This window comes from Ischnura elegans, chromosome 5 (assembly GCF_921293095.1).
Source record: "Ischnura elegans chromosome 5, ioIscEleg1.1, whole genome shotgun sequence".
NCBI classification, from domain to species: Eukaryota; Metazoa; Arthropoda; class Insecta; order Odonata; family Coenagrionidae; genus Ischnura; species Ischnura elegans.
In genome coordinates, this window is record NC_060250.1 from 111,331,935 (window position 1) to 111,358,200 (window position 26,266).

At 40.5% G+C, this 26,266-nt stretch overlaps 1 protein-coding gene across 2 annotated transcripts in view; it reads left to right on the top strand.

The window, feature by feature from the left end:
- Nucleotides 1-151: 151 nt before the first annotated feature.
- LOC124159417 (serine/threonine-protein kinase NLK2) overlaps nucleotides 152-26,266 on the top strand; it is a 487,693-nt gene continuing 461,578 nt past the window's right edge. For both annotated transcript variants that reach the window (XM_046535220.1, XM_046535219.1), the window contains exon 1: nucleotides 152-1,613. In XM_046535220.1, coding sequence (XP_046391176.1) covers nucleotides 1,171-1,613 — 443 coding nt within the window. In that variant the 5' untranslated portion in view covers nucleotides 152-1,170. The remainder of the gene's footprint in view (nucleotides 1,614-26,266) is intronic.

The following is a 26,266-nucleotide window of genomic DNA, read 5'->3' on the forward strand; positions in this document are numbered from 1 at the left end:
AATTTCCTTCAAATTTCGTACATTAATAATGTTTAGTGAAGAAGCAGACAGTTTGAATTGGTGCGAATTTCGTACTTCGATTGTTTGATTCGTAAGGCATGATGGGTCATCACGTGACTACTGTTGTGCAGCTGTTCCCGTCCATCGCATTAGCATCTGCAGTTCCTGATTCTCCCTCGGTTAGGCAGGTTCGCGTGGGGAGTCAGGACTAGTGTTTTTATTTCTTGTGCTGCCCATGAGGATTTTATAGAATCAAGGATTTTTTGTTGCTGGGCAGTGTTATTTACTGCATTAGTTACAAATGTGAATCCTCTTTTACACTCAATTTTGGATACACCTCTGCAAGAAACTTCCCGTGATTCGGCAGTTCATTTTAACAACCTAAATGCCACTACTCGTCTGGACAGCTAATTCATCTTTTTAATCGTGTTTGTGATAGCAGTTCAAATCAGCAGGAATGTTTTGGGAATTGGTATAAGCCAGTATATGAAGAAAACAGCCTATGATGTGTTTTTGTGTCGTTGGTTGATTTCTGATGAGTGCTTACCAAGTGTCATAAGCAGTATAAAGTATTTGTGCAATTACTCATCACGAAGATTATTCTTTTGAGTGAAATACGGCGTTTGGATATCGTTCAGTTAGTTTGGATTTGAGTTCTCGTCAGAGTTCATTCGTATTACTACGAAAACGACTTCTCTAAGAACTGTCCTCATTGTCAACGGTTTTTGAGGAACGCTCACATCTTGGATTTTACGCCTATTAACAATACATCTGTAGAGTGGAATGACCCTAACAAACCTCAGGTCCATCGCTTGCATATTTCAATTAACGGCAGTCAGTTGACGACCAATCCAAGTGTACGGCCAGCATTGGAAGTCATGTACCGGTCGTGATCACCTTTGACTTTCGTTAACTATCCGGTCACGAACACTGTTCTCAATAGGCGGCTGTAGTCGTTAGCTGTCACCTCAGGGTTGTAGACCTTGTAAAAGCCGCCTGCATATTCCTTGTTAACTTCCGCTGAAGGGCGGTCCAAGTGTCGGCGTTTGGAGGCAGCGGTACGGAAAGTGAACCGCTTGCCCGGTAGCTCCCCGAGTGATATCCGAGAAATCAGTGAAAAACGGAGACGACGGCGAAGGATACATTTTACGCGTTCGTCCTGCGTAGCCGATGGCGGTCGTGGGGCCCAGCAGGCACTCGAGGGTGCTGTCCATGTCGGTATCCATGTCACTTATGCAGGGCGGGGGAGCGGCCGGCGGTGGTGGAGCCGCTGGTGTAGGCGCGGCCGTGGGTGCATCGGCCGGGGGCGGAGCTGCTAACGGCGGGGGTGCAGGTCCTGGTGCCGGAGGTGGTGGAGCGGCGACCGCGCACCACCATCAGCGGGCAATATTGGCCGCAGCCACTGCGGCGGCCGCCGCTGCCGCCCAGCCTTATTACCACGCCGCGCCGCATCAGCCGGGTGCGAATCCATCGGGGGGACAGGCGGCGCCGTGCGGGGGTGCCCATCAGCCACAGACAGGAGTGGTTCCTCCGGGTGGAGCGGGGACTACGCCGAACCAGGATGTGACTCAACCGGACCGGCCCATCGGTTATGGAGCCTTCGGTGTCGTATGGTATGCTTTCTTTTTTTACCATGGGGGATTTCCCAGTATTGAAGTCGAGTAGAACTTTCATTGATATGTCATGGTTAAAAATGTGATGCCTGAACATGTCAGTCGGGTTCTGGTTCAAGTATAATGAACGGTCCATCGTTGATATTCTCCCCCGGTTAGTTGAGAGGAATTTGAATGCTCAAATTCCGTGTAAGAGCTCATGCTATCAGTTCTGTTGGCTAGGCGTTTTACATTATCTTCCTAATGTCTTTTTGGGGTCGTTTGCGTACGGCGCTTGACTGAGTTATTTATTGTGTATAATAACAGTTTGTTTATGCTAGTGCATAACATGCCGGAGCTCAAGTATATAAGTGGACATAATGCCTTTATTAATTGCAATGTGTAACTTTCCAATTCGCGTGAGTGTATCATACGTTTTCATGATAAATCCCGCTCTAATTCCTTGCATTCCATTCATTCTTACCGTGGTAAATGATTCTTCTTACTTAAAGTAGTATAAGCATACTGTGAAAACGAGGCTTGATATAGCTCTTCCATTGGTTTCTGTCCCTTCTTGAACCAATGTGCTGAGATTGTATTATCTGAAGTTAATTTCTTTGAAGAAACGAATATAAGAATCATTTACGTGTACTGCCTGTGGTGTTACCTATATATTTATATCCCACCATCTCATTAGGGGTAATTCACCTCGGTGGTAATTTTAAGCTCCTTAAATTTCATGATGTCGAGGATGTGGTGAATAATGCTGCTTTGGGTAGCCTTATTTGATTTGAATTATAAATTTCCATTCATTCCATATTTACTTACTTATGTGTATAATATCTTTTGATTAGCATCTCGAAAAGAACGAACCATTTAAAACGATTCAAATACATGATAAGGTTTTTTCATTAGAAATGGAAATATATTTTTTTCTTGAAATTCAGATATTGCATTCTACTGTTTATTCCGATTAACTTACTATCGTGGTTGGTTTTTAGTCGCTGGCCTACCTAAATGGCTTAAGGATTCATTTTCAGCACAATGTAAGATGAAAATATGGTGTTCCTATAGTTTCTTGGCTGATACGTTGGTCTCTTATGCTTAGGGAATTTCCTTCGGATAGTAAGATTGTACCGTCCCGCCTTGTCCATTACCATTAATTTGAATCGATTTTCATTTTATTGTTACATTTGTAATTTTATGCGCTGCTTGAAAACACCACTCACTTCATAATCAACTATCAGTCCTCCGAAACAGACTTATGAAAGACTTAGCGATTTGAATATGCCATTGAAGTCATACTCAATGGAGACTGGCGCGCCCGCTCTGGAGGCATCCTATGACATTGTTTCAATGCTAGCTAGAATGAAAAAAAACAAGTTTGAAAAGAACGTGTTTTTCACCCGAGAAAAAAAAAACGTGGAATAGAAAAAGTTTTTTTTTTCATTATTAATTTTGTAGATGACTCATTTAATTATATATGCTGTAAATTTTGCACCTTAAATGCTACTATATTGCCTTTTATCTGCATTCATGAACATAAAAGGAAATATTTACATAATATTGAAACCGATTTCAAATGACCATTTGCGAAATAAAACGTATTGGGCTTAGTCTATCATAACAAGGGACGTTCGAGTACTCGGATACTATATTCCTTGCTTGAAGAGATTTACCTTAACCTTTTTACCTTCATGGTCAAAGTGATTTGGATGAAATATTTTGGCTAGAGAGTTGGATTTTTGCTCCATTCGGTTCTCTGATAACCGCTGTTTCTTAATGCTAGATTAAAAAATTGCGCATAAGTTTTACTTGCCCCATGAAAGTCCATATGGTGGACTCCTCAGCACTTAAATATTCGAGTTAAAAACGAATGAAATCTGACGAATTTTGTACGTACATAAATAAATAATTTTGCAAGTTTTTCTGAGACTTAAAAAGCTTAGGTAATGGGTAGTGACAGCGATGAGCTATACCTAAGAAAGGTCTCTTATCATTTTCCCAAATTCAAATTAAATATTAAAAAGCTTAAAAAAGTCAATAGGTTATTTTTCCCTTGACTTATCGCGTTTTGATCCATCAAAAAATTACTGGTGTTTCGAAAGGGATTGTGACCTCGTGATTTTTTAACGAAAATTTACTTATTTAAATCTTCAGACACAGTTTCATTAGATATCGAGATATTCTTGAGTGCTCGTCTCCTTCGCAGCAATCTCCTGTTCCATTTTCAAACAACTCTTGGTAATATCATGGAAAAAAAAGAAAACAAACAGTCACTAACTATGAAACTAAAACGTTTTGTCAAATCCAGTCAGACATCAAATAATGTTTGGAAGGAAATTTCTTAGCTTTTCTACAAAACACACACTTTATTGCCCACTAGTTTCGGTTACACTGTACCATTTTCAAGACTAGTCACTCTACTTTTCAAGAATAGTTACTCTAAGTTTAAGCGCGTGAAATTGTTGTTATGGAGATATGAACCTCAAGAGACTCTCAAGGTAGCAGTGCGCAGCATTATTCCTCTGAATTATAGTAATTTTAAACTACTAAATCCCTTTGGATAAACATATTGGTGGCTTTTCAGGCTGTAAGATGAGTGATCTATTTCAGACTTGAGCACCCTCGTTCTGTTGCCAATATGAGATACATAATCAATGGAGATCATACTTATCTTTGATAAAAATACTCATCTTCTGCCAAATTAAAGTGTGAAGCATCTTATGTATTTGTTGGCCATTGTAATATAACCCATTTCCCATTTGAGTTTCCATCGTGAATATTTTGTACACATCGTTATCTATGTATAAGTGTTTTTCATTTTTTTTCAACTTTAATTTTGCATGCCTCGTGTTTTCATTCGTTATCTTTCAATCCTTTCGGACGTATACATTCTTTCTTTCTTGCGCGTGAGAGGAATGAAAATCTTGCGGCCTTCGATCACCTCGAGTCCTTCGGGAGACTTCTGTTTCCGTTCGAACAGGAGCCGACTCGTCCTCATTGACAGGCTTGGTGATTGAGCTTACAGATCATAAGAATAGCGAGGGCTTCAGTCCTGTGGACAACAGCTTGAGTAGTCCTGCCTCTTCTGATGGACGTTTTCTCCTCCTTCGGTAGCATCTTGGAGTAGTTGACCTTGGTAATGGCCATGCCCTCCGCCTCCTCTCCTCACTCTGGTCCCGCATACCCTCGCTTTCAACGCCCCAAGTCTTAGAGCTGCTGGAAGCGCTTCTTCAGCCCCTTCCATTTCTCTACGATCGGTCCTTCATCGCTTGCATTCACTCCTACTACCCACAATGCCTGTACACAATTCCAATGAGCAACAATTTTTGGGGTAAGATGTGCGTACTCAATGTCCTCTAGCTTTTTCTTTTCGTTACCCATGTCTTTCTAAAAGAATATGTTGCTAGAGAGGTCGTATGAAATACACCTTCGGTAATGTCGGAAAAAGTCGCATTCCAATAATAATTGAGGGAGTGATAGCATCTGTCAATTTTTCAATTTTGCTTGACCCAATGCACAGAATTGATCCAGTCATCGAAAAGTCTAAATACTTTTGTCATGAGCTGTTTCTGAAGATTTGTTTTCTTTTCCTACCGGCAAGAAAGACGTCTTTCGGCTAAGAAATTTTCATATTTAATTTACATAATTTGCTTTCTATTGTGTATCGTGGTATTTTTCATCATAATTTTTCTTGTAGTTTTTTAAAATTCATTTTTGTCTTTTCCCATTCTTTCTTACATATGCGTCTCTTTACTGTAATTTGAAATGTATAAACAGGATTAAACGAATAAACTGTTTCGTGGTTTTCATAACTGTCACTCGATGTGATGGCGATTATTTCTTCGTTCATGAACGAATAATTCACTTCTTCTTTTAGTTATTGTTGACTCCAGTGACTTCTAATTTGCCACTTTCAGGAATACAATTTTCCACTCTGACTCGCTTCCCTGTTTGCTACATGCTCACTGTTAATCCACAAAACCCATAAGTATGACTGCTTCTGTTGTCTTCGGGATTCATGGTCTCACCAGAACTTTCAAGTAGGTTCCCTAACAACTGTAAGCTTACGTTAAGGAGTTATTTTTTTGTCCTTTCATCCCATTGAAAATCTCATCTGTACCTATCCGAGTAGTTGAGAGAATGTATTGGGCATAGCACGAGATTGGTTTCGCACGGTAGTATGTGTGTTTGGCGGTCGTGCGAGAGGACCTTTGCTGTGATGAGGCATATGAAAGATGTCTTTGCCAACCTGACAGCGACTACCCTACCAATGTAGAGGCACCATTCTCTCCTCCAGTTCCTACAATTTTCTAGCCCTACCCATATGCACTCTATTTTTCGCCAGCCCACTGCAGCCTCTGCTTGGTCGTGACCACCAAGGCTGGGTCCACGCCGGATCGTGACGTCATCGCGAAGGGAACCTGCGATTTTTTTGTTGTTGTTATTGACCTATAGTACATCCAACGGGGAAAATTTTGTTTTTCGAAACAAATCGATAGAAAAAGAACTGCGGCAAGTTTTGGGGGAGGGGTTTGAACAAATAAAGCACACATATTTATAGATCTTTATTCCACGACAATCGGTAGATTTTTTCCTTGCCATTGAGAGTTAAGGAAGAAATCCGTCTCCTGCTATAGGAGTTACGGGGTATTCTTGTTTCTGTATCCCGTTTTTTCTCCACCCCCTCTACCGTTGTTTCTACACCCCTAATCTCCTTCCCATGGCTCGCGTTTTCTTTTTTCTCCCCTGTCCCCGTCTTCCTTCAGTCTGCGAGCCAATTTGCTCACAGCATTGCTAGTCTGCTACGTATCTCGACCATCGTCAAAACTGACTAGTCTTTTTTTCCCTTCATTTGATGTTCTTATTGACTTTTTATCTCCTTCTCCAGTCCTTGCCTTGTTATATCTGCAAGGAAGCTTGCACGTCAAAGTTTCATCTCGGTTAAAGGAGTGAAATCAAAGTTTCGTCTCAATATTCGATCGCATGAAGTCACCTTACACTTTCTCTTCGTTTCATGTATATCTACGTGACACTATTCGGGGCACCTCTAGGATTTTTGGGAAGGGGTAAGCAATCATCGGTTTGTAACATGCGAGACAATCCCCACATGCTCACCACTCGCTCATAAAAATATTATGCATAGTTACAATAAATACGTGCACTGACATGAAATGGCAAAACATGGCAGCGGTTATTACTTCCTATAGTAAATCCATGCAAGGTAAGCACAATGGATAAAAATAGACATGCAACGAGGCATCCTAGCGAGTGATATCATTAATTTCATTAATCGAGACACCGTTGTTTTTGCAGATATTATGAGAAAGATTGTCATTTTAAATCTCTCTGTGTTGCTGTCTACGTCATTCTTTTTTTCTTCTCTTGATCGGGTCTACCGTAATACGACGATAAACGAAGGATGTTTTTCATGTCGTCTAAGAAAAACTCTTCTTTGAATTTACTCTGTCAAGTCAGAGAAGTCTATTTAGCGTATACTTTATTTGACGCTTTCTAAGCTTCCCATTCCCTAACATTTTGTGTGGCTATAAACCCAGTAAAACGAGTTTGCATTGTTGTTCTTTATGTGTTTTTCACTATGTCTCTTTCCACTGGATGAGTGTGGTCTGATGTGAATTATTGTTATTTGAATATGATTTTTTTATTTTTTATTTTATTTTAAAGAAATATAACCACATACAGCATATGCCATTTTATAGTGGCCAGGTAACAATACATAAATGATAAAATGTTTCACGTTTCTTTTCCGTCTGCAATGAATCGAGTTTTTCAGATTTTGGGTGTCGGTTAAAATAATTAGTTAAGGAGGCCTTTTCATCCTTATTTGGAAAAAAATGCCAGTTTGTAATAGATGTGGGTTCATTTAATCCTGGCTTATTTAGTCAGCCCCCATAACTGATAATTATATTAAATGCTGTCAACGATCAGCTAATGGCAACGATATTGCCCTCGCTCTCAAAGTAATGCCTTCTCCATGCTTGAGTTAAAGGTAATTCACGTTATTATTTTGGTGTAACTACAAAGAATAGAAAGCCTCTCTGCTAACGTATTTTACCAGGTCCTACCCTAACGCCATTGATCATTACTTACTGCTTCTTGATATTGGTCACCTCTGACCAGGTGACCTATGAGGGTCGGTCTGGAGTGATTTGGGGCCCACGGGTGGGGCTCATGACGGTGACCCCCCTTACCGGGGTCCTCCCCCAGCAACTCTTAGGAAATTGCAGGCCCGGAGATGGATTTTTACCCTATTCTGGCCCTTAAAAACTTTATAAAAGTTAATCAAAATAGAAATTTCGTAGGAGAAAATACGACGTAAAGTGAGAATTTCACAACTTATGAAATTTAATAATGTATTATGGCTCTACTATCTATTATTTAGAATTTCCGTGAAATTAGGCTGTAATAAATCCTCTAAAACAATAAATCTTTTATTTTATGTCACCTTTATTTTAAATAATATTTTTACATTGAGTATGCATACAGTGTGAAATAACCAATGAATACGTAGAATGTTATAATTGCAAACAAACTTTGATTCGTGTTATATGAGTCTTTTTTTATTACACTTTTCATATACGCTTCACGATAGGCGCTAGCGGTGTGGGAACCCCCGTAATCTCGGGGCACTCGGCGATTGCCGTCCTGGCCAGACGGCCCCTGCCTCATATTATCTGAAATAACATATTTTAGTTAGACTCAGGAAGTAAAAACAATGAGAATTTCATGACTGGGCGTCACCACATTATCAGGAGATGTTAGTAATGCTAGGATTTCTAGTACAGTACGTTGCGGCTTAGCATGCACACGGGCCTTTTCCGTGTCCTGGGAATTTTCTCCTATTGACTTGCTTGTCTTCCCGGGGGTTACCAATAGTCGTCGCTTACAAGTGAAAGTGAACGCAAGGAGCCCTCGCTTGTTTCCCATGCTGAACGCGGAAAGTCATTTGCAAATAGATCTCTTCCCCCATTTCCCCACCTATCCCACCAGCTCTTGCATAGATTTGTCGAATCATTTTCTCCCTAGTTCACTCCATTTTCTTTTTTTTTATTGTCCCCCTCTCCTCTTAAATGTATCCCGCGTCTTCATTCCCTAGCGCCTCCCCATCACGCACCCCCTCTGAATTTTCCAATTCCATTTAGTCCCCGGTACCCCCTCCCCCTTCATGACTCCCTCCACCCCCGCAACCCTTCCCATCCCTCCCTCGGCCGGAATCGATGAGGGTAGGGCGGAGGTGGGTCTCCTCGCGTGGTTTCGGGCGCCTGCGCCCTGCTCCTCAACTTTGCTGCGCCTTTGCATCCTTTTGCCGCGCTGCCCTACCCACCGGCGCCTCTCCCGCCCCCTCCATCGTCTCACCGCCCACTCTCGTGTCGAGGTTAGCCTCTGCTCTCTATATTTGCATAATCCTATAGTTGTTTTGGCATTATGTGTGATATATATATATTGAGGAAATTTACATGTGCCTGTCCTGTCGTCTTTGTAAGCTTAGGAATATTTTTATGAGTGAGGTGTGAGTATATATATTTGCAAAGGAATCTAGAAAATTTTGTGAGAATCGTATTATCTGCTATAGAGATATCATACGACGAAAAAACTTTCTGGGAAAAGGATTCGTGAACGGAGAGGTTCCAAATTCATTCTTCCTGAGAGAAAACTAATTCATGATTTATTAGCTGGTATTTCATATTGGTACTGGTATCTGGTAGATAGCATAATAGATCAGTTCATTTTGTACCCAAAATCACCCAGTCGTATCTTCAATATCCGTGACAGATCGATATTTACTTGAGTAACAGTACATGGGTGGATTCAGTTTGTTTTGCATGTACATATTGTCATTACAATCGCAGCGGAATGAATGGTGCATGACTAGTTAGAACTAACCCCGGCCAGTGTGTGCATGCATCATCGTGTTAACACCGAAAACTATGTAACATGCAGCGTATTGCATGTTCGGTGTAAGTGCTTAACCTCAACATATTACTCTTCTGGTGGGTTGCTTGACTCTGGGCGATATTGTTCACCCAAAATGCCGTGAGATACATGGCATGTAGATTTACCTACCACTCTAATGTGTTGTGCGCGTAAATGGTAGGATATAGATTTCACCAAGCTCGTGTCATTGTTTCTATAGCAATAAACATTCATGAGCTGATTTACATATCACACCAAATATCGTATGCCATTGCTTCGTTCCTGTAAAAGTGTTGCTGGTGTGAAAACATTTCGCGTGTCATTCATTTTCTCGTTATGACGCCACTATAAATCCACTTTTTATAAGAGTGGATTGTTTTTCTGTGAAGCACTGGTTGGAAGACGTGGGGCAAAACGGCTTAGGTTATAGGTTTCCGGATAAGGGTTCCCTGTTGTAGATTCCGCTTTTCAGAAAGGGTTGGAAGGTAGACCAAGCGTGAATCCAGGGATATTCATGAAGGGGGGAAGCCTTCCCCCTCCTCGGACGAAGCGGGTGGTACGTGTTGTCTCTGAGAACTACGGGTTAACATGTGGCCATGGGATGCGTGCTCTGTGTATTTTTCCACTTCTCATCGGCTCGAGACTGTCGACCATAGGGGCAGGGCCGTGCAGATGTGAGCGTTTTCCCCACTCCTTCGTCCTCGAATATATCTGACGATGGTTATATTGATACTTGGATGGTGGTTCTTGTATTTGGTTTGGAAACTAAATTAATTAAGGCTTTAGAGATATGATCTAAAGTTCATACTGACAATTATTCCTTGTATGTTTAATGGTCTTACAGTTCATTATTATCTTTCCTATTCTTGATTATATTGGGAAAAATATGTTTGTACTTTCCCCTGAAAGATGATTACGAACTCGGGGATGTTTTAAGTTTTTACGTTGTCTAGCTCGTTTTTACCTATTTGTTTATCGGTAAAATTGCGTGTCAAAATATTTTTAATATCGAATTATCAGAAAATACCGTGGTCAGCTGCGGCCTAATTTGGGTTAGAGTATTTCCGGTGAGACAATCTACTTTTCAGCGTGTCATGTATTATTACTTGACTTTGTGTTCGTTTATTATTACGATAGAAGGAAGTGTTTTTTTTTAATTTTTGGACCATTCTTAGGTTTTTATATTAGCGGAGTGAGGAAGTAAAGGTAATGAAAAATTAGCAATTATCATTTCTTCTAATAAATTTTAACGCTCCTGCTGGTGATGTTATGGTAAGGCATCGCAATGTGAATAGTCGCTCCTATTTTGTGATAGATGGACCCTTTCAGTTATAAAATTTGGAATTACGTCGCCCTTCCGTTTATATCGAAGCCTTAATGTATTTTTTCGGATATAATATATTTATTCTGCTATCGTATTATGTATTAGATTTTCGAAGCCTGTGTATTGTCATCGCATTGTTGGCTGCTGATTAATTCATACATTGCATAAGCTGATAATTTTTACTCTTTCCTCGGATTTGTGCATTCAGTTCATTGTTTTTATGTCGCGAATTTCCCCTTGCGAATGTCTTCCTTTCCTCACGCCATTCCTCTTAATGAAGTGGGATTCAATACTCACGGCCTTCGCCCATTGCTAGGACGTGGTGCGGTGCGGATTCTCAAGGCCATTTGCCTTGCTTAGTGCTGGTTTTGATTTACATACTTGATGTGTTACCATTGCTGATTGTATTTCAGAAGGTATACATGAACGGAATTATGGAATAATTACTTATCATTCCAAAGTCTCACTCTAGCATCCCGCTCTTGTTGTTGTACGATTTAAAAGATTTGTGTCATTGTCAACAAAATTTCTGTTTTCCTTGATTAAGAGAGCCTTTGCACTTTTAGTCAGCCTATTTTGCCTGGTATACTGAATAGTGCCAGGGATTTATTGGCGAATTTGTACGTTTGCACTTAAAAATTAATATGGAGCCTGGTATGCATTTTCTGTAGCTTTTTTTATGTGCTCAAAATACTTACAGGTATTTTAAAACATGAAAGATACTAAAATCAGTTACAAAAGCTACATGGAGCACAAGAAAACCCGGCCCATATAGATATAAGTGGGTGATAGGGTACGTTGTTAGTTAACATATAATTTTATGTGATTGTCAGAGTTGTTAAATCTTTAACTGCGGAAGGAATATAGCATTCTGTTATAACAATGAGCCTTAGTTTTGTTTCCGCCAAGTTCCCTTTTGTTAGCCGTGCACACTCTTTTACCGGACCCGACCACCGAACACAACTTAGAAGTCCTCGCCGCTCTCCTCTGAGGCTGCAATTGTGTGCCTTACTCATAGCAATTCCAATTCATCACACCTCCTGGCCCTGCGGGAGCTTCTGCACTGTTGACTTACCTTCTTGTGCGGGCATACCCGAGAGTGTGTGGAGGAGGAGAAGGAGGCGTATATGCATGAGGGGACGTGGGACAAGGGTGGGGTGGGATGGGTGCACCAAGGGAGTGCATGAAGCTCCGGTTGTGTTGGAAGGGGTAGGAACCGTTATCGCATTAAGCTCTCCAAGGCAACTCATGCTTCCATAACGTCTAAACTTTCTCCTGTCGTTTGGCGTTTGCTCCGTCGGTTGCCGCCCAAGTTTAAGCCGTGTCCCAACTCGTTAGCCATTAGGCATCATGTATTTAGCCAGCCAGATTTTGGGCAGCCAACCACAAGGGAGCATGAATTGGGACATCCTTACGGAGGTGCTGCCATCTACTGGGCACTAGGCCAATGCAAAACAAGAGATAATCGGAATGATTTGAACAAATGATGAACAAAACCCACCCTAAATTGTTAAAATGTGATTTAGAGTATTAGATGTCGGAGAAGAGTATTTAATCATAATTTTAGTATCTTAGACAACCTTTTTGTAATAGTAAAGTAGGGGTATACTTTCAAATTCGTATTTTTAGTTCCGTATGGTTTTGTTAAAGAGGTTTTAGCTAAGTTTGTGGCGAAATGTTAACGTATATCCCTTTTAATTGGTTTGAAATATTTAAATAGTCTCTCAACCAAGTACTTTTTTGAATTCCTTATATTTTAGCAATTTAATTTTTAGTTTTGTATTATTAGAACAGGTCTATTTAGTCTATTCAAACGGTTACCGTCTGATTTGGGATTTATTTTCAAAATTTATTTAAAGTATGGTTTACGTACAAAAATCAGGTTTCGGTATCATCTTTTAATCACCATACATTTTAATTTTTGTTACTTATTCCGATTCCAATTTCGGGACTTTGTCCAATAACATATAATAATAATTGTTTATTCTTACGGGTGTTAACCTAATGTACAAAAAGTGTTAAATAAGAATTTAGACATAGTGTTACATAATTAAGAATATATTAGAAGCATATAAACATCAATAAGCATTATTTAACACGTTAGAAAAGTAAACGGTAGCAAAAGATAACATGTGATCGGTATAAAAAGTTATAAAATAACATATACATACACAAGAAGCATATAAACATTAATTAGCATTAAAATTAACGCCGTCTTCTCTTTAACTAATTTCTCCGTAATTCTTACACTTCCATTAACGCAATTTCATTATTATAAACAAAATAAAAATTAATAATTATTCGAACAAGTCTCGAAATATCAACACTACTTGCAAACAAGTACTATCCCTTGTTGACAGCCATGATGCCCTTTCTCCTGAAGACGCTTTGCACGCTTTGAATCATGGGAAAAGTGGGGCGAAGGATGCACTCCTCGATGCCTAAATCTGGCGGCCGCGTTAGCTGCCTAAATTCCCTCCCTTATGCTGGCTAACGAGTTGGGACATCCTTCCAAGATGGCGTCATGGCTAAATCCTGGAATTGGCATAGCCAAATGGCCAATTGGGACACGGCTTTAATATCTGCTCCATGAGCCACTTCCCTTCCTTTCCGCCAGCGTCAATGTGGTGACATGGGGAGTATCCAGAGCGCTCCGGTTGACTTCCGTTTGATTAAATTTTGTTGCGCCCGTAGTTTCGTGATCGCTTATGTCGTACGCATTCTAATATGACTGAGTGGCAAGTTTTAATGTGGCCCATGTAATGCATTTCGCGCCGTCATTACTTTCCGAACTCAGTTTTAACGAGTGTTGGACCGCTCTGACATATATTGTCACTTCAACATTTGATAGACTAAAAATTATATCTTTTTCCCCCTGGCTTTAAACTCAAACTGTAATTATATATGTGATGCAGTCGTTTCCTATCTCTTGGCCAATGAATATTTTTAAAAGGTTTATTTTTGTTTTCTCCTTTTGGTTGCGGGTGTGGCCCCAAGTATAGGTTATTTTATTCATTTCCCATTAAAATTATCCCCCAAGCGTGTACACCGATAGTACTCGAATCTGAGTTTGGGAGCCGCTGGTTTTCTATATCCTCTCAGAAACCTGCTACCGTATTCCTGATTTTAATTCGATTATAACGCAGGATGGATTTTCAGTCACATTTCATTAGGTAAATCTTAATAATTTCGCCTTGATAAGCAAAGGTCTATTTCCTCTATAATGAGTCCTATTTCCATCTAACACCAGTGTTGATGTCCATTTAAGTATTACGTTAAGTATGGGGAATTTAAGCATTACATCGTACCTTCCTGTCTGAGGACTTTTTTAACCGGAAGTCCCAATAATTACCCTCAACCAAGAATGGGGAATGGTTTACTTTTTACGATTATCATGGATAGTTCTATTACTTCGGGTATGTGAAATGCCCCTTTATGATAGTGATTTATTCAATAGAACTCGTGATACCCCATATACAATCACAGTATTTTCTCGTTGACTTATTTATAACTTACAATTAGTGTATATTTGGATCGGTCTTCCTTCTTGACGCCAAGGAATATCTAATCCTGTGGTCGTTAGCGTACTCTATCTTCTCTTTCTATCCTTTTCCTTTTAATGATCATCTGTTTTCCTTTTGTACTTAGGTATCGTATTTTTATTTTCGTTTTTACTGACATGAATGAATGCTGATCTATAGTGTGACGTTTTTAAACTATTTCTCTCGTTTCCTCTTCATTGTGAATTTTACCATTTTTGCTTGTCTATGGAGTCTTAGCAGAAAAAATGTACGTGCCTGTTATTTATTCGTAATTGCATACCAGTGGCTGCGTGTAGCTTGTACAGGTATTACCTATGAAATGCGGTAAAGGTACAAGACTTCGATATAATTGATGTTTCATGATTTGTGGATTCACAGACTAAGTATCGTAAATAATGATATAAAAATATTGCCAGTAAAAATTTATTTTTTCATTTTTGTGACATTTTTCCAATCATGAATACATTTCTATGTTAATATAAATAAAGCTTTCTTAGAAGTTCAGCGGCCATGGTTGAAGTGATGTGTGTGGAGGATTTGTTTTCTTGTTTCACTTCCGACTTACGCTATCACATAGACATTTTTATTCAGTTTTTGTAGCCTCGTGTCTCTTTCATTGAGGCGTTTTCAACGGACCCTTGCAATTGTGGTCATTTGCTGTTTTTTTCTGCGAGGAACCGTGTCCAATTCAGTCAAGCATATTGCCTTATTTTCCGAGTCCACCGCTTCCCCCACCCCCTGGGCTCCTTCCTCAAAGCCCTGTCCTCCATAACGGACTTCGTGCTCAACTCAACACACTCACTGCCACCAAACCATAGTGTAGTCCCTCAACAATTATGCCTGCCCAACAGTTGGAGGGGAGGGGAACCCTGTGCCTTTGGCGTTTGGGAAGGGGTGGGGGGTGACGATTCCGGGGAAGGGGAGAAATGAACATAGGGGAGAGCCCTTCTGGGGGTCGGTTGCATCGGCAATAGGAACCCAAAGCTGGTAAAAGAGGAGCCCGGGCGTCGGAAAAAATGAGGGAGGATTTGTTAGGCGGGGTTGCCGTTACGGCGTTGCCATGTTGGGCGCAGACATTTTTTTATCAAGCCCTAGGCGGTGTTTTTTCACGCGAGTGATGGAGATAGAGGCTATTAAAAACTTGGGATATCATTGATATGCCAGCCGAGCGTCATGGGAGTTACGTCGACCCGTAGTGCCTGGTCCAGTCCCTCCCCTGTTCCCATTAGTTGTGCTTGGAAAAGCGCATGCGCGAAGTGGTGGCTTATGTTTCCTTTCATTGCGTAATCCAATCTTCCTTTTCTTTTGTTTCGTTCCTTGGCATTTAATTTCCCTCGTGACTGCCGCACTTGTTTTTCATGTCTCTCGTAATTTCTCAAATGGGATTATAATTTTATGATCCCCTTAGGATATAGAATGTATTTGTATTCATAATATCTATGTATATGGTTTTTTTTTTCAAAATTTTAATAAATTATTGAATTTATTGCCATTAGGTGGCCCAATAAAGTGACATGGAGGCTGTGAAATTTATTTTGCCTCCCAGTTACTGTGCCTAAATTATTTGTTCCCTTGATGGAAATGAAAATACTCAAACTGTCATTCTACCTTTGGACTACCGGTTAGGTTTTCTTTTTCAGGTGCTAGTTTCTTTCTTTGCCATTAGCGTCAATAATGCCACAGCTTATTGTGGAGTTTTGATGACATTATGCTTTTTGGTCCCACAATTGTACGAGTGTGTATGCTTATATGCATCATAATGCATATACGCATCCACGCTCGCATGTATACGCATGGTTCCCAGTGATAATTATAATTTGGAACCTTGATTGTCATTTCTTGTTGCACATGTTACGGAGAGCTTCGTTGATGGAGTGAAAGGTAATTGGACTTATTCAAATTGAATAGGAAAACTAATTGCTGAAGCAGGGACAAGACAGGGTAATTAACACAATATTTTATTTATATCTACCTTAACCGTTGTATTATTTGTAATATAATCCGATATAATTCCTTCTGGCGTGCCATTGTGTCTTCGTATCAGCTTTATGTCGCTTCATTGTGTTAATTCTACTTTTGGAGCTCTTGGTTATTGTCAGTTGTGCCTTTGTTCGCTTTTTGTAGACGTAAGCGATTACGTCCATGCCCCCGGTGTAATTCAATCGCTGTCTTCCTTTTCTTCTTGCGAAACGCCTTAAGTGAGTGTCATATGTGGACACCGTGACCTTGTGAGTTAGCTCGAAGGTTATCTAATCTGTATCGTCCTCTTCCTGAGGAGTGGAATATTTTGCCCTCCTTAGTTTGCGTTCAGATTTTTGCTCCAGCTCTAAACATTTCTTTCGCCCAAATTTTCCGCGTCCAAGCTTCATACACGATTGAATTATCTTTTGGTTTTGCCTTTGGGCTTCCATTCTGCCACCTTTCTTGGAATTCTTTTCCATTATTCTTGTACAGTTATATTCATGTGCCTCTATGTCCCTCCTGTGTCGGTGGGAATTAAAAAAATACTTGATCGCTTGCTTGATGATCTTTAACGCCTTGGTAATCGTAGAAAGTAACAATTTTGAATTGCATTTCGTATATTTAAACAAATTTGCGGTTTCGATCGCTGTCGATTGGAAAGGGAGCATCACTTCCTTTCGGTGGAGGTCAGCCTCTGCTAGATCCTGTTAAAAGCATCTCGCGCTTTTATTTATGCAGTATCTTCAAATTTAATCATCAATATCGCATAAAGTATCTTCTGCCTGCATAAGAAAAAGCGGAGGAAGGGTGGAAACCTTAGATGACTGTTCCAATGATGTAGGTAAAAGGAGAGAGGTTATAAGTCCGTTGACAGTGAGAAAAATTATGGCGAAAGTAGGGGAATGTGTGACGAGTATTGCTGCCAAGTGCTCTAGGAAGGAATCTGAAGTGATAGGTTATATCATCGACCTGTTAATTTTTCATTTCAAAAATATATTTACAGATGAGTTTTCGAATATTTATTCGCGGTATTTTACCAGAAAATAACTCGTAGATTTTCAAATCCCACAATATAGTGAACGTAAAACGATTTATATTCCTGGAGAAAATGAAAAGCGGCCTCTATTACATGGGTTAAGTTGCTGTCCATGATGAAACCCTTGCAATCTAAGTGACGAGAATGAATGATTAACAGAAGAATTAATTAATGTTTGTTTGCCCGCACTATTCGTTGTTAGCCATATTAAAACGAATTTATTGTGTAAGTGTGCAGTGATAGCCAATTATCGATGATACTGTGACAACGAGCTTTTTGCGTCGCGTAAGATTTACCTATTTATCTAGGATGTGGATTTTTCCTGTAAGATCTTCCGGTTAAAAGTCTTCTTTGCGTCGTTACTGTTGCGAGAGGAATTCCCGCTGAAATAAACCGACTCCTCGTTTTATGTTTACATAGTGCCCTTAGTCTCCTCGCTCTTTATTACTACCTCCAGTGGATTCAGGAATTCAGTGTTGACTTTCTTTCACTGCGTGCATGTTTTTTTCCCCTATTTCGTCAGTCGGTCGCATTTCGAACTTGGCTTTCATTTCCTTGTCACTTGCCCCCTCCTCTTCCGGGCGCGCATTCTAATGTTGTCTGTGGTCAGCCTCTCGGAATTTCTTTACGTCTCCCTCCAACATGGTTATCTTGTCTTCGTACGAGCCTCTCCATACTCACTATAATTCCGCGCAAAGTGATGCCAGAGTACCAGTGGTTTCTCTGTACGTCCTAGTCACACGCCAAATACCGAATGTTACCGAAACTTATGCGTGGAGGAAGAAGCTTTTTTCTCGAAACTCTTGATCACGTTCTTAGAATATCAAATTTTCTGTCTCAGAGAGCATATTTTGGAAATATCATACCAATAATGAGTTAATGGCATACCCACTCATTATTGTGTAAGGAAGGCTGTTTTAAATGGTACGTGATTACGGACTGTGAATTTATTGGCATCAGCTTTGAAATATTTTTATTTTACTCTTTGGAGTAAAATGAAAATATTTCAATGCTGATGCTTAGAAGCATCTTCCGAGTCTAGGTGTATTGGCCTTTCAATATCAAACTTTCGTAGACTTATCTATTGCAAGGGCAACAATCCATGGCACTCGAGACAATATCATGCCACCTGCGCCTACAATTCCTAATTATCAAGATTCCTAAAATGTTAGACAGCGAAAATGATTGTGGTGAAGTATATTTGTATTGATTTCGTGAATTATATACTCTTAATAAACTTTATTAGCGCAAACATTTCGAACACTTGGTTGGAAACCAATATTCCTTACCCAAAGATGTCAAAGTATATAGCAAAGCGTGTAGTCGGCACACGTGTATTCTCAAGTAGTTATGTGCATAGCTGCTTTGGATGTGTAATTTTGTAAATGCATGTAGAATCTACCAGGATTGTGCATTTGTTTCCGCTAGCTTGATCTGACCATATTTTTCTCCTAGTTCTTCGATCCGAAAGAAGTGTCCTTTCCGTGCCCTAATCTCTTATCTTTTTAATCTACGCGTCATGACGTCAGCTTTTTCTTTCCTCTGGCGATTCTCCTTCATCCCATTTAGCATTTTCCCCCTCTTTCACAAAAAAAGATCCTCGCACTCCCATCTTAAACTCCCCTCACCTCTTCCTCTCCTCCGCTCAGGAAGCAGTGAACCCGCCAAGTTCCGATGAACTTGTTGGGAGGGGAAAGATATGCAGGGAGGAGCCGTGGGTGGTGTGAGGTGCAAGCCCTCTCTCCAATGGACGATGGAAAGGGAAGGAGTGAAGAGGAGGGTCACGGGTAGGGGTGGGGTAACTGCAGGGGAGGTGCAAGGGGTGGTGATGGGGGACGGTTCGTAAACAAAACTGAAATAGTCATCGGGATCGTCTCCCGATTTCTTCATTCAAGCCTCCCCCTTTTTGTTTTCGGACTCCCTTCTTATTTCCACTCACTTAGGCTCGTTTGATCGTTCGCTTCTTTCAAATAATCTTCGATTAGGACTATCGGCGATGTGATAGTTCTAGGAATTTGTATGGTCAACATCATGCACTGCGAGCCACCTCCAGGGCGTTTGTCGGGGATGGCTAATCACCAGCAAGTAATACGTGATATTTAATCCTCATAAACACTTCGTAGTTATAAATAGAATATTATTATAAAAATAACTTCTACTCTTTTATGCAGCTGGTATGAGCTTCTACCAAGCATGCATCTGTCGATGCAAAGCAGGAATGTAACACAAGTACAGTGACATAGAAAGCCAAAACTCGCCAACTTTACTAATGATATAAGTCTATCCATAGATTCAAATATAGGGTTTACTACGCCGGAATAAAGGTTGGTTTTATTTATTATTAAAAAGGAATTTTATGGGATAATTTGATCGTGCATGCTGCACCTAGACATCACTCGAAGTTGAAACGCGGACTGGTTATCACAATTGAGGATTAGTGATTCTAGTATAAATGTATATGTATATTTGCGTGTTAATATCTCCTAAAAGATACGCTAGCTGAGGAACCAGTCTATGAATTTTAGTATTCGATAGTATGCTGTCTAACTAGACTACCATCTCGTGTAAACCTTGTTTCAACTGCTACTGCATTACGTCTTTTAGGTGTTTTCCTGTAGTTTTTGCTGGTGACGGTGAAGAGAAATAATATATGCATAGTTCTAGTACCAGTGGCGGAAGCACAGGTTTTTATATTATCACTCATGGCATATTTATCTATTTATATAATTTAAATCGAAATTTTAAATTCGCGGAATGCTATTGGAGAACATCTTGGGAGTACATATATTGATACCTATTTTTTACATTTAAATTTGTTTCTCCTTTAGCTGGTTTTGGGTGCGTTTCATTCTCGATGCCGTAAGTACTGGTCGAACGTGGAATATTATATTTTTTCAATAAATTATTTACATTGTGTGGTGTATTTTGGTCCTATATCTGATGCTCGACGTGATGCGAGTATTAATATGATTCATTACTGGCCGACTAATTGTAAGTCATCTCTACTTACGTTAGCTTTTTCCCCATCACCCTTGCTTTACTGCCAACCATGATTTGCCAAGCATCTTTGGAATTGAAGCTGTTGCTGGCCCTGGCTGTAGTATCCATCAGAAATTATAGCCGGTCTTAGCCTTAGCCCGTGGGAATTACTCTGGGGCTAACTTAGTGGAAACGAGGCCTTACTGTGCCTCGCTATAACCATCTCCCCTACGAGGTTTTCCCATCAGCGCCGGCCTCTTCATCTTCTCATCCTCTTGATCCAGCTGTTTATGTGCACGTGTCGTGATAGTGAGAGGGCTATTCCGCGAAACTCGCCTCGCCCGTCACTCAGAAGTGCCTCTCCGTGTTTTGTTTTCGTTTTCGGATTTTTTTAGACACTTTTGAGGGGAAAATCTCGCGTATCCTCCCGCAAAACTTTCGGAGTGTGAAAGTTTTGATCAGATGTATACATAAAGCTCTGTGGGCTTGATTGTGAGACATTTAAAAAAAATGAAGGTGCTATTTGTTTCCCTTCGGAACTCCTCCGGATCTTACAGTGAATGACCCCGCTCTGATATCAGTATTATAGTCATAAGATTTTCCCATGAGTCTCAACGCTGTCTCAATAACGTCTTTACGTGCGTTAGTTAGGTTAAGATATATCAGGCTTAGCTATGACTTACAGATCTTAAATTTTCTCTTTGTTTGTGCATGAGAGTGACGCATTAGTGTTGGATTTTTTTCTTTTCATTAACACGGATTTAATATTGTCGTGCGGTATAAGTTGAATTTCTACGAGGCAGACGAATGACAAAAACTTTATCCCTAATTCAACGTGATTTTTTTCAAGGTTTAATATACCATACGGGCTTAATACCGCTCCTTAATCAATGGAGTTAGAAATCCTCGTTGTAGCCAATATAGCTATAATTGTTTACAGGTTAATTATTTGCAGAATCTATGAAGTACTGCCGTGGCATGTTAAATAGCTTCAGTGAAATTAAACTCTCACTCTGCGTGAAAGGACGAGCTCTTTGGATGGCGTTACTAGTGTACCTTGTCGTAGGCTAGAGAACTTTCTTTTATAGCCTCCGTTTACGAGTACTTATGCCTAAACATTTCCTGGCTCTCTTTTTTGCAACGATTTTTTTTGCAGGGTATGCTATCCCTTGTTAATGCGATCGCAATATATATTGCATGTAATAGTGGACGTGATTTCGAAAAGCTGAATTTTTAATTGTTTTTTTTTTACTGTCTCAGATCTATGCTCTCTTTAACGAGATATGAAGGAGTTGCGTTAATCGTATTTCCAACCATTATGATCCCAATGATAACGATGGGACTTTTCCACTTCGTGCCCAAAGCATGCGAATATGTGGGTCTTATTATTTTCCTATTTCTCTCAGAGGAAATGCCCGCGTGGGTGCTATAGCCCGTGGGTATTTAGATGTCATTTGTGGCTTCTGCCGTGTTCACAATAGAAAGATTCCTCGATGTGTCCACGGCGAATTAGGCCCTAGGGTACAATACGCCATCTCTTTATTACTATCGTGTTCCCCCATCTGCAGCGTAAGATCTCTCTCTCAACCTAGGACAACCTAAAGACCTATTTCTATATTTCGCCAAGGTCTAGGGTAGTCTCTTGCTATGGTAGACGCTTGCGCGCTTGTTTGCCTTCGTTGAGCTAATGTAGTTATGTGTGTCAAAGGAAATGAAGCTGTGGCGGCCGTTACGTTGTTTCGTTACCGTCGGTGGCTAAAATCAGCATGACCTCTGCCCTAGAATTAGGAATTTAATACCTGCTTTAGCGTTGATTGATATATTTTGGTTTTTCTCCGCGTTTAGCCGCCTTTCCCTACGGAAGTATCGTGACGTTTCTTTTGATTTTTTCTGCACGTAAAAAATATGTGGGCTGTTACATGCTGAGATTACTCGATTAAATTAGATTATGCGGGATGATAAGTATCGTTAGACTTGGGAGATTATTCTTGTTTTATACGTCGCAGGTCCTCATTAATGCTTTTCATTGTGATCCATTTGCTTCTCGATTATTTTTTATGCTTACTTCAGCGGGATGATTGCTACATTGCTGGAGATTAATGCAGTATGTTTTTGTCGAAACTGCGGTTATTATTATTGCATATAATTCATTATTAACGAGTTTTTTTTAATTTATAATATATTATATTAGGGGTTTTCTATGAGGGAGTAGAGATAGTGCGAGTTTTTTCATGGTAAATGGCCATAGTGTGTGGAGAACTCAAGGCGTTTAATCAACCCAAAAGTTTTTGAGATGCAGACTTTGGTAGTCTCCCTCCAGAAATTATATACGGCTTACAATTTGACTTGACTCTATCTCTTACGTCAGTGAATATTAGTCATTTCGTTCTGAATAATTATTTTAGTGTTGAAACGTGAAATATACTCATTAAGAGTTGTTGTCATTATTTGTCCTATGGTTTTTGTTTACTCCCAGGCTTCATATGCATTGCTATCCCTCATTAATTGTGTGTTTGCTTTAGAGGTAGCAATTAACTATTACATCATGAAATGTATCCAGATTATTGGAATTTCGACCGTAAAGAGAGCACCATGTGGTAGTTTGCGTATATTATTCTCTCTGTCGTAAAAAGAATTTGTTCCTCGATTTTCTACTGGCTAAAAGACCGAGACATTCTTTCTTGAATGGTCATGTATTAAAAATTTCTCCTTTTAGGTAATGCTTCTCTTTCTTAAGTGGCAAGTTTTTTTTCCTACAACTGTCCTTCCATACAAAGATTCTTCCATACGATAGCGGCGCGGCGGTACCCTTGAAATAATCGCATTTTAAATCTCCCCTCTTGTATGATACTTTGTTGTTTTCCTCCGAGTGGAATGTTTCAGCATTGTGTTTTTTAAAACTCTTTTCTCTCGACTTAACCTTTTGCACATATTTTTCCTGGCGGGCACGTATATCCGGATTGCCCGTGTTCATGCGCTCGGTCGGAGACAGGGAAGTATCCTCAGATTCCCTCCCGCTTTCCCATTCCCTCTTTGCTCGATTGCAGAATTCGAGCAATTTCGAGGCATTTCCCGATTGTTAGTTGCCCCTCCGCCGCTTGTCGGGGTCAGCGGACCTCTTTCTCCGTGATGGGCACGTAGTAGTAGTCGCCGTGGCACCGTAATTGCCCTTCGTCACGGGCCTCGGGTGTAAATCTCGCGTCTTCTTGGTCGACGCTGACGGCCGAAGGGTTTGGAATCACGGGCGGCACTCGCGCTCGAGAGCTCCCGGGGCCGCGACTCGGTGGCGACACGCGAAGAAGGGGCGGGCGGCCGCGCGTCGCCGGCCATCCGTGAAACGACCCAACCCCCTCCCTCTACTATCGTGTATACCCTTTCCTTTATCCCCTCCTAACTGCCTACTCCTCCTCTTCCCCAGGCAGACTTTACGGATATCTCTCTCTCTCTCGCGGAAAGTGGATCTATCGTCGATTGTCGTCTGTGGTCGTTCCCCCCTACACTGTACTCCTTCCTTTCTCAAAGTCAATTAGAATTGGGGATGGGATGGGAATACCAGTGTACCACGAATGCTCAAGTCCCACATCGTTCGGAAGTCGTCGTCAAAAGCGAGCCTTTCGCTGTGGTTCAATCAGTGATGCAGCCAGGAATTTCGTTCGGGGGAAGAGGGGTCCAAAATCAGGGGGGGAAATATTTGAAAAACAGGGTACTGAGTAGAGGGTTTTGAACTAATTTTAACACTTTTCATAGTCTAAAAAACTTTTCTTTCAAATCTTTTGTAAATTCCTGAGTTTTCAATATTTTTGTTTTATTTTATGATAAAGAAAAGTAATTGTGTTTTTATATTTCGAGGGGGGTTCGGGTCCCCCACACTATGCCACTACCCGTGCCCTTTACTCCTCCCTTTCACAATGTCAATTAGAATTGGGGTGGGTGCTCGAATGCTAGAGTGCTCTAGTACACAAGTACCACATCGTTCGAAAGTTGGCGTCGGAGGCGATTCTATCGCTGGGGTTCAATACTTCGTGATCGTTTGGTGCCTAAAGATTTCTTTCTAATACAGTTTTAATAATTCCCTATTCGCTTAATCGCTTTTCGCTCCATCTTATACCATCCTATACACTTAAACGTCTTATCACCTCTAGAATATTTCTCTCCTCACCTATCATGTCCGTCACATCTTCGATCCTTTTCATCTCTCTCTCTTTCCCGAAGTATATTATGTTTAAATATGACATGCTCCAATACTGGGTTCAACGAATATTCCGTCTGGGCATCAGGATTTCTCGATCTGCTGGCTCATATCCACCTTTACATGGGGTACGGTATTACTATTTGTATAGTTACTATACCGGGGGTGGCAAGCAGACGTGAAAAATTTTGCGAATCATCCTTGCCACCCCTCTCCTGCAAGTTAACTTAACATGGTGGCTTGTATTTGAGATTAAAAACAACATACAAAAATTACCGTGCGAAATATTCTCTTTATTTTAATATTTAAGTTTATCATTATTAGTCAACAATCCTAACATTGGTTTGATGCAGCTCTCCATTTCTCCATTCCTCTCTCCTATCCGCTATATAACCTTTTTATAGCGACGTCTTTCTTCTCTTCCGCATCCTTTTTAACCTGTCCTATGTAACTCATTCGGGGCCATCCCTTGCCCTTTTTCTCTTCCACTTGTCCCTCAACGATAGTCTCCATCAGGCCATCATGCCCCAAAATGAGGCAAACTAAGTTGTCCCGTCATCTGCTTAAGCTTTTCAGGAGGTTTATCTTTTATATCACTCTTCTTAGCACTTCGTCGATACTTACACGGTCAATCCATTTTATCTTCATCATTCTTCGGTAGCAACACCCTTCGAATGCTTCCACTATTGACTTCTCTGCTGCTGTCAAACGTCAAAGCCTCAATTTAAAAGTTATTAATATGAAATTAAATGATTAAGGCTCCGTAGTATACAAAACAAAACTAACTTAATGATAACCGCATAAAAAATTTTGTCTAATTTTCAAGCGTCTGGAGGGCACGTGCCCCAGTGCCCCCCCCCTCCCCTTAATCCGCCTTTGCAAGGGATTCTCTACCTTCTATGTATCCGTACCAGACGATGGATGATGTGCCACGTGGAAACCTAGTTCGTAACATTAAATATTTATGTGGTATTACTAAGTTTTCTTTAGTTTTCACTATCTTAGGATTAGAATTTCAATTATTAGTAAATTATGGTGGTAGACGCGTACTATGTTTTGCGGGAAAGGAAGACAATTTAGAAAATAACCCTAATTTACGAAAGCACATGCCAAAAATCCGGGATCGCTATATTTACAACAAATATTTTTGTCATTTTTAAGGACTCGGACGAGTGAAATATTATTGTTCAAGTCTTTCGGCACGATCATTGTCAAAAGTGCTAATTTAGTACCTACTTTAGAACCGACTGTCCATCCAGCATTAATATTTTCATCGTGCAGCTAACTTTGCTGTCCAACGACGACCCAGTTGCATTTCGACGATTTGCGTAGTCGCATCTATTTAGTGATTCGCGAATCGTAATACTCTTAAAATATTACCTCACTTTCTCTACATTTATGTGCTCTAATGTAATTGAGTGCTTCTAATGATGAGGGATACAGTTCGATTGGCGTTTGATGCTCGGATTGAGCGCTGATTCCACTTTGAGCCCCTTCCTTCCGTCCTGTTTCCTGAGCATTCCCCACTCCACGGCGTATACCATTCTCCACCCCTCCCGCCACCCCATTACCAGCTGACTCCGGTCGATGGTGATTGCAGTTCGTAATATTTTTTTCTCCGGAAAACACGGCGTATCGCGTTCGTTGAACCTATATTCCCATTGCCCCCTCCTTCTTTCTCATTTACAGCCTCTTATTCTTGTT